We start from the raw sequence: 9,926 nt of genomic DNA, 5'->3' as shown, positions 1-9,926 counted from the left end.
ATGCCGTGAGAACTGCACTGAAATTAGTCACTCAAACACAATGTCAGGGAGGTTTTTATACAGCATAAATAATACTCCGATAATATGAACTGCTTATGACTTCAAATTTTAAAAAATGCACTTAGATACAATAGACAGATTTAAGGTGATTTAAGGTTATTAATGAGACTGAGCAAGTAAAGACAATAAACATGCAATATTACCTTGACGGGATATGAGAAAAGCTTAACAAAACCAAAATCATCTCCAGTGGCTAAAAGGGAACAGTCTTTGGTAAGACTGGCAGCATTTACGTCAGTTATATCGCTATGTGCTGGCCAGATTCCCTCACAGGTGGGCCCCAGGACACAGGTCCATGTGTCCCACTGTATCTTCTCAATCTGAAAAAGAACAAAAGGGAATTATATTTTTGCACAACCTAGTTTGTTTTATTTAAAAGAAACAGTTTGCACCTGAGTAATTCTAAATTACTTTGACAACAATAGGCATTTTTGTTGAGTGCTGAGGTACATAAATTCTAACTTGCATATTTAAAGTGGTTATTTGCATTAAGAAACCAACACTGCAGTCAAATATCCAAGTGTTTTTCTCTAGATAAAATGAACATTTTGAAATTGCGGAAATTTGACAATAATAAGGTATTTTAGTTCTTAACTAGACATTTATCACTGTATAAGCCATAAGCTGGATCCAGATTCCCCAACCCCAGCACTGATGTCTTAGGCTTGAAAATTCTGTTGTTGGGACTGTGCTGTGCATGTCATGATGTTTAGAGCATCCCTGGTCTCCACCCAGTGGATGCCAGTAGCATATCCTTGTCCCCAGGCATTGCCAAATGTTCCTGGGAAGCAAAATTGCTCCCAGTTGAGAATCACTAAGCTAGGCTGATCAATGGAGATGATCATTTAGCAAATTATTTTAAGAAGTTACTAGACAGAACTTAAAAAAAAATGACTGCTTCCTTGGAGGAAAAAGTAATAAGATTCTGCAGCAAGCTTAATATCCTGTATGCTCTCGAGAGACTACTGTAAAAATCCAAAGAGCTGTTCATATTGTATTGCCATGAATCTTTTATCCTTTAAAACTGTTTTGTCTGAAATTCTTGGCTAGAATATTTGTAATTTTTATAGGTTAATCCTGATAAGATTGAGGGTTTTCTTTCCATTTACTTAAAACAATAATAGACAATAACAACATTATGGCTTTCCTGGGAGATTTTGTCTCATTTACTTTCATTCAAGATCTGCTATTACACCTTAATATTCCAGTTTCTTTAGACAAAGCACTGTTCAGAAGGAGTATAAGAAATTAGAGAACTGTAGCTAAAATTAAAGCCCAGAGCTCTCCTTTTCAATCTGAAACTGCTTTGCATGCTGCTAATGTACCTTGCCTAATCTCTGCTTGTTGTTATTGCTTAGAAGAGAAATTACAAGATAAAGATGCAGCCAGGAGTTTTAGTCACAACATGGTAAGATGCTATACATTTGTTAGTCACTCAAATTTCTCCTCATTTAATCTTGTGTGTTTCTTTTGGAGGCACACAGAAGTGGAACCAAAAATCTGCATCTGGTCCTGTGACTTGGGGGCCTCAGGTAGGAACACAGACTGAGGTGACTCAAGGTGGTTCCCCCAGAAATCATCTCAGTTTTAGAAGTAGAGTCCCTCAACCCCTTATGATGTTCTAACCTAACCTTCACAGGAAGAGAAGCAGGGAACCATCCCTTGCTGGTTCTGGAAGCAGGCTTTTGGCCATTGACTCCCTTCCAAATTCTAGATTCCATCTCCTAGTCCACTTGCAATCCCCACAGTGATGCTGGCCTCCTTATCCCAGCAGGAAAGGAAAGGGAGCTGGTATTGCTCCCCTGGCAGACACCGCAACACAACACCACTGGCCAGATCAGGACACCGTACTCTCCAGGGGAAGCAAATGTCTAACTTGCTGGAAGCTACAGAAACTGCACTTAAAATGGAGCATTAAGAATTGTATCTGGCCGGGCGCGGTGGCTCAAGCCTGTAATCCCAGCACTTTGGGAGGCCGAGACGGGCGGATCACGAGGTCAGGAGATCGAGACCATCCTGGCTAACACGGTGAAACCCCGTCTCTACTAAAAAATACAAAAAACTAGCCGGGCGAGGTGGCGGGCGCCTGTAGTCCCAGCTACTCGGGAGGCTGAGGCAGGAGAATGGCAGGAACCCGGGAAGCGGAGCTTGCAGTGAGCCGAGATCCGGCCACTGCACTCCAGCCTGGGCAACAGAGCGAGACTCCGTCTCAAAAAAAAAAAAAAAAAAAAGAATTATATCTATAATCCATCAATGCAAAAGGGTTAAATAAACTTGTTAAAAATGCTGGAACTAAGATAGAAGGAGAGTCCTCAAAGGATCCCTTCCTCAGCACCTTGCCTCAGGTAGGTATGTTATCATTTTGCAAAGGAAGCAACTGAGGCCCACAGAGAGGTTACATCACTGCAGTCACAGTATACTTAGGAAGCTGAAGCAGGAGGTTTGCTCCAGAGACTTTGCCTCCCAATGTGGTGCTGCTTTAACTGTACCGTTTGTATCAGATGGATTTGAAATAGGCATTTTAACATTTGTCATATTTTAACAATTTGCTGGGTAAGCTTTGTATTAGTTTGCCATGATTGTTTCTTTAAAAAAAAATTGCTTATTTGAAAAAGATTTTCCAAAATCCCTCATGCTCAGTCGAAGGGCCTTGGCACCACTAGGGAAGTTGGCCAAGAAAGCATCAGCTGGAGGGACTTGCAACCAACATCATCATGAATCAGCCTCTGGAGTAACAAATGTGCACCATGGGGTAACAAATTAACTCTTCAGAGCAAGCGCCTATCACTTTGGGGAGCATTATAACATTAATTTTCCTCTTGTGCATATTCTTTTATATAATAATTGCTCATCTGTTCCAAGCCAGCCTCACCTTCCTCTACCATTTTGTTAAATTACATTTCATTTTAGTATACTTATTTGGGGGCATTAAAACAGGAAGGGAAAGTACAGCTGAAGTGATGTGAAATGATGTTTAAATCCACAGGAGAAACTGAGAGGCTTCATGGTTTAGGCCACGGAGTCACACACAGATGTCTCTGGGTTGAGATCACAGCCCCCACAGAGCCTTAGTTTCCTTATCTGTAAAACCAGATTGACAACTATTAAGGTAAAACTGTTATGAGGATTAAAATATAGGTGTATATATTCTGAAATTTGCATGGAGCCAAAAAAGAGCCTGGGCCAAAGCATTTCTAAGCAAAAAGAACAAAGCCAGAGGTATCATTTTACTGGACTTCAAACTACACTACAAGGCTACAGTAACCAAAACAGACTGGTACTGGTATAAAAAGACATACAGGCCAATGGAATACAGAATCCAGAAATAAAGCTGCACAGCTGTAACCATCTGATCTTCGACAAAGTCAACAAAAATAAGCAATGGGGAAAGGACTCTCTGTTAAATAAATGGTGCTGGGACAACTGGCTAGTCATATGCAGAAGAATGAAACTGCACCCCCCGCCCCCATTTCACCATATACAAAAATTAACTCAAGACGGATTAGAGATTTAAATGTAACACCTCAAATTACAAGAATCCTAGAAGAAAACCTAGGAAATACCATGCTGGACATTGGCCTTGGGAAAGAATTTATGACTAAGTCCTCAAAAGCAATTGTAACAAAAACAAAAATTGACAAGTGAGACTTGACAAGTTTAATTAACTAAAGGGCTTCCACATAGCAAAAGAAAACATTGACGGAGAAAAAAGCCAACCTACAGAATGGGAGAAAACATCTGCAAGCTATGCATCTGAAAAGGGTCTAATATCCAGAATCTAAAAGGAACTGAAGTCAACAGGTAAAAAAACAACCCCATTAAAAAGTGGGCAACAGGAGTTGGAGACCAGCCTGAGCAACACGGCAAAACCCTGGCTCTACTAAAACTATTATACAAAAATTACCTGGGCATGGTGGTGTGCATCTACGGTCTCACCTACTCGGGAGGCTGAGGCAGGAGGATCACTTAAGCCCAGAAAATCGAGGCTACAGTGAGCCGTGATGGTGCCACTACACTCCAGCCTGGGTGATACAGCAAGACCCTTAAAAAAGGGTCTTAAAAAAAAAAAAAGTGAGCAAAAGATATGAACAGATGCTTCTCAAAAGAAGACATACAAGTAGCCAACAAACATGAAAAAATGTTTATCACCAATCATTGGAGAAATGCTAATCAAAGCCACAAGATGCCATCTCACACCATTCAGAATGGCTATTATTAAAAGTAAAAAAAAATAACAGAATCTGGTAAGACTGAAGAGTAAAGGGAATGCTTATTCACTGCTGGTGGGAATGTAAATTAGTTTAGCCTCTGTGGAAAGCAGTTTGGAGATTTCTCAAATAACTTAAAGAACTACGATTCTACTCAGTAATACCGTTACTGGGTACATACCCAAAGGAAAATGAATTGTTCTACCAAAAAGACACATGTACTCATACGTTCATTGCAGCACTATTCACAATAGCAAAGATATGGAATCAACCAAGATGCCCAACAGTGACCAACTGATAAAGGAAATGTCGTACGTATACACCATGGAATACTATGCAGCCATAAAAAATAATGAAATCTTGTTCTTTGCAGCAACATGGATGTAGCTAGAGGCCATTATATTAAGAGAATTAATGCAGGAACAAAATACCAAATACCACATGTTCTCATAAGTGGGAACAAAGCATTGGCTACACACGGACAGGAAGGTGGAAACAATAGACATTGGGGACTACTGGGGGGCAGAGAGAGGAGGAGGCAAAGGCTAAAACACTATCTCCTGGGAACTGTGCTTACTACCTGGGTGATGCCATCATTTGTATGCCAATCCTCAGTGTCATACAATAGACCCATGTAATAAACCTACACATGTAACTCCCCGAATCTAAAATAAAAGCTGAAATTAAAATAAAGATATATAAAGTATCTGGCAGTCAACAAATGACCAGTGAATAAATGACATAATTAAAAATATCTCTTACTCAAGGCCATAAAAGCTCCTCTATATAAAAAAGTTAAAAAGAGGACTGATCAGAGACAAATAAATTGGAACTGGGGAGGGGAGTGAGATCAAAATTTCTCAGTGAACAATTTCCATTAATACAATGCCATGATCTATGACAATGTATATTTTTAAAGTACTACACATATACTTCCTTTACAAACAATGAAAATGCAAATGTACACGTGTCCAAATGTCTTTGGGAGAACCTTACAATACTGGGACGGTTTAAGATACTGGCAAACTGAAACGAGGGGGAGACAGATGCCTGCCACTCAGTAGCATACCCTTACCTCCTTTTCCTCTAAGGAAGCAATATTTCTTCATCCTCGTCAACACTTAGACCAGGGCTCGTTATGTGTACACCGTGAAAGAGGTACACGTCTACAAAAGGCATCTATCTAGCTTTCAAGAGGGTGTTAGTTTAGGAATTCAAAAATTTTATCTAGGCTTTGATTTCAGCAATTAAAAAATGATGTATGTAGCTAAGGACATGAGGAAACATAGAAAAAAGAAAACAGTTTGATACAATACAATGGTCAGATTGCAGATTGTTTTCGTCTCAAAAAAATAATTTCCAGGCTGGGTACGGTGGCTCACATCTGCTCCCAGCATGTTGGGAGGCCGATGTGGGCGGATCACCTGAAGTTAGGAGTTTGAGATCAGCCTGGCCAACATGGGGAAACCCCATCTCTACTAAAAGAATAAAATTAAAAAATTAGCTGGGTGTGTGGCAGATGCCTATAATCCCAGCTACTCGGGAGGCTGTGGTGGGAGAATCTCATTAACCTGGGAGGGAGAGGTTGCAGTTAGCCAAGATGGCGCCACTGCACTCCAGCCTGGGCAAAAGAGCAACACTCCACCTCAAAAAAAAAAAAAAAAAAAAATCTGTTGTTATAGATAATAATGTTCATAATTACAAATAAACATTGAGAAAACACGTTTCAAAATGTATGTTCATAAAAAGCTTTGCACAAAATGACATGTCAAATGGAGAAAGGAATATATAACATCCAAATTGTCAGCTTATTCATTGTCTTCAGGCAGAGAAAAATTAAGCAGAGCATCAACTGTACATTGCTCCACCAGCGGTGTGATAAGTCCCTATGTTCCGGGAACCTGGAAACCAGATTAAGCAATCGGATTTAAGACATGATCAAGTTTAAAGGTATACTAAATGTAATACATATTAGTAGTTAACGTGATAGGTTTTATTAAAATGCACATATTAAATCTTCACAAAATATCTTAAAAAATCTTTGTGTATGATTGTTACCTCTGAAGGTCTTATTATATGCCGTTTGCCTCTTGGAGCTTCAAAAAAAAGTTGTTCTTTGGCACCTGAATTAACTTGCAATAATTTTCCTGTTACGAAAGAATGAAGTAGAGAGACAATTAAACTCTGACTTTAACTCTTTATTATAAAATGAGAAGCATGGGTGCTGCTATTTTGATTCATTTTAATCAAAGTCTCATAAATTGAGTAAATACATTTTGAATTATTCAGAAGGGCATGTACCGCCAATTACATGATGTGGTACAAACCCCAAAGCTGTGATTTTCAGAATATGGACTTCATAAAATTTGACCTTGAACATCATTCAAATAACAGAAGAATAAAGTTTGATATGTTCTATTCTGCTGCACTGAAAACATAGTTTTCCAAAGCCTGAGAAAAATCAGTTTTCCCCCTCTTTTTCCCAGTTGCCTCTCAGCAAACTGCGTTGGCAAGAATATGGCATTGGAAGGTTACGGCAATTAGAAGTAAATCGCTTATTGTGGGCATTCATATTTACTTCGGCCTGAATTCTAAGTTTGCCTTTAAAGCCCAGAAACAGAACACACAAAATAAACTATAAATGCTCATTCCTTCCCCACCCTCTGGTCCTACTTGAAAATTTGACAAGAAATCCAGGACTTTCCCCAAAGAAAATGTTGGGCAAAAATAGTCTTTCAGTCTGATGCACAATTATAATCTTGGATTTGATGTTGAAAAAGGTTAGATTTCCTAATTCTCCTCCTACAATGGCAACAATCTTGTAAGGCTTAAAATGTAAATGACTCAAGGTATATATGTTTCAGTATTTTTGGCATTTTAAAAATATTATGGAAAGTTTCAAACACATATAGAAGAGTACAAAGAACCCCTGGATGCCCGCTGTCCAGCCTCAACAGCTATTAACACATGGCCAAGCCTGTTTCATGAACCTCCACCCTAGGTTATTTTGAAGCAAATTTCAGACATCCTAATATTTCACCTATGAATAATTCAGTATAAATATACATAATATTTCTCCTTTTGTTTCTTCCCCATAACTATGTTTCTTCTAGTAGTCTTGAAATATCTTTCTTAGAAAAATAATACCAAAATAAGAACTTTTCGGTTTAATCATGTTCTTTAGCACTTAAATAGGCACCAACTTGATCTGAAATCTAGCTTGGCTAATCTTTTTTTTTTTTTTTTTTTTTTTTGAGATGGTGTCTTGCTCTGTTTCCCAGACTGGAGTGCAGTGGTGTAATCTCAGCTCACTGCAACCTCCGCCTCTTGAGTTCAAGCAATTCTCTTGCCTCAGCCTTCCGAGTAGCTGGGATTACAGGCACCCACCACCACACTTGGCTAATTGTTGTATTTTTAGTAGAGACAGGGATTCATCATGTTGGCCAGGGTGGTCTTGACCTCCTGACCTCAGGTGATCCGCCCACCTTGGCCTCCCAAACTGCTAGGATTATAGGAGTGAGCCACCATGCCCAGCCTAGCTTGGCTAATCTTAAGAAGTTGTAGATCTACTTCTATATGACTAAAAATAAGGTTCTCTCATTTCTAAATGACAACTGTAATCATTTCTAATTTGGTGAATGATAACATTAGGGGATTTTTCCTTGACTTGGAGCAAATGTATCTGAAAATGTGTACTCTGAAATGGGCACATCTTCTGACTTTATGGCTGAATATATGTAAGTGAGAAAAGAAAAAAGGGAGTTATCTTTGGCTATTTAGAATTATAAGAAAATGAGTAACCAATACTGTAAAGTAATTCTACTTTTAGGACACTCAAGAGTGACTGCAAATGACAAAGCATGTGGACAAACAGTTAAAGTATTCAGTGAACACATTCTTTGAATACAGCTAATTTTAGGTGATGTTTGGCCATGAGATACTAAAATAACTCAGAGGACTGTAATCCTCAGATAAATCCCAACAACTTACTTTACACCATAGTTTCAAAGATCGTACTTCACTTAAAACCAAAAACGAGAAAAATCTCTCAGTGAGGTAATTTATGATTGCAAAAATAGTTGAGAATCTAAACACATAGACAAGTACCAGAAGTGCTGGATAGCGTTGCAGACAGCTCGTAGGGTCCCCATGTAGCCCATGCCCCTTCCCTGAGAACTGCCTCCGTGGTCATGTTTGTACTCTGGGGGCAGACATTGACCATGGAGGGGCCAGGCTCACACCGAGCAGGGTAATCAAATTCTCTTGGGAAATTGGAATCCAAGAGGCTGAATCAGCTGGTGCCTACCGGGATGAGATGTGGACTTTGGGCCTGTGGGTGGCATTTTGGGGCAGCTGAGACTGGCCATGTGCAGATGAGGTAGAGAAAGGCCACTTGTGCAGAGAGAGGGGTCATAGGCAGAGGTAAGACGCAGAAGAGCAGTGGATACTGAAACTCGCTGCCTAAGAGTGGGAGAGGAGTGGAGAGGAACTGCTTGCTTGGTTCCTGTGTGTTTTCTAGTTCATTCCTAAAGTTAGTTCCTTGGCAGACTGTTTCTTGCTCTTGGATTCTATAAAGTATCTCCGTATCTTTCCAATAAACTCATCTTTTATTATTATTTTAAAATTTAAGCCGGTTTCTAGCCTGGGCAACATAGTGAAAGCCCATATTTACTAAAAATACAGAAAAAAAAACATTAGCCGGGCATAGTGGCGGGCGCCTGTGGCCTCAGCTGCTTGGGAAGCTGATGTGAGAGGGTCTCTTGAGCCCAGGAGGCACAGATTGCAGTGATCTGAGATTGTGCCACAGCACTCCAACCTGGGTGACGGAGTGGGATCCTGTCTCAAAAAAAAAAAGAAAGTTTAAGCTGGTTGGTGGGTTTCTGTTCTTTGCAATCAAGGATGTGAAGAAGAAAAAACCAAACCAAAAAGCTATTCTTCTATGAGGAAGGAATGATTAAGAGTATTTTTTTTAAAACCAAAATTTTCTTTACTGCTGCTAATACACATTTTTTAAGCATAAGGAAATATTTAGGTCACCGCTCCTTTTTCTCTCTGCCTGCTGTCTCTCTCTCTATCACCACTGAAATATTCTGAGGGCGAGGAGCAGAATCAAGAACAAAAACTCTGTTTAATGCATTTATAATTGCTCTACAAAAACAGTAATCCTATTCTTTCAGAATCACATTTTTATTCACTGGAAATATCTGTTCGCACAGATTAAAAGCTGAGACACCCATGTCCTTACATCACACATCTTGCAGGTACCATAGAGCTTTGCAGCCCACAAAGTGATCCAGATACATCACCCCGGCTGCTATATAATTTACAAGTTAGACTAATTCCAACAATTGGTACTAAATGTACCAAATATCAGGCCATTTGCAATAAAAATGGGAATGAAATGTGCTATTATGGCTCAAATTGTCATTTTTATTTTATTTATTATTATTTTTTGAGACAGAGTCTCACTCTGTTACCCAGGCTGGAGTGCAGTGGTGCGATCTCGGCTCACTGCCACCTCTGTCTCCCAGTTCAAGCGATTCTCCTGCCTCGGCCTCCCAAGAAGCTGGGATTACAGGCACCCGCCACGACACCTGGCTGACTTTTGTATTTTTAGTAGAGATGGGGTTTCACCATGTTGGCCAGGCTGGTCTCAAA

General features: G+C 39.7%; 1 protein-coding gene across 9 annotated transcripts in view; it reads right to left on the bottom strand.

Annotated features, from left to right (window-relative positions):
- LOC105465044 (EMAP like 6) overlaps positions 1 to 9,926 on the bottom strand; it is a 257,059-nt gene that overhangs the window by 56,012 nt on the left and 191,121 nt on the right. For all 9 annotated transcript variants that reach the window (XR_011611730.1, XM_011713242.3, XM_071076695.1 and 6 more), the window contains 2 exons: positions 6,327 to 6,415; positions 204 to 380 (listed from right to left, as the gene is read on the bottom strand). Coding sequence is in view for 8 of the 9 variants with exons in the window: in XM_011713242.3 (XP_011711544.2) it covers positions 204 to 380; positions 6,327 to 6,415 (266 nt within the window). In the remaining variant the exon portion in view is untranslated. The remainder of the gene's footprint in view (positions 1 to 203; positions 381 to 6,326; positions 6,416 to 9,926) is intronic.

This window comes from Macaca nemestrina, chromosome 13, assembly GCF_043159975.1.
Source record: "Macaca nemestrina isolate mMacNem1 chromosome 13, mMacNem.hap1, whole genome shotgun sequence".
In the NCBI taxonomy this organism is placed as follows: domain Eukaryota; kingdom Metazoa; phylum Chordata; class Mammalia; order Primates; family Cercopithecidae; genus Macaca; species Macaca nemestrina.
The sequence above is the reverse complement of the archived record's forward strand: the minus strand, read 5'-3'. Positions and strand labels throughout refer to the sequence as shown.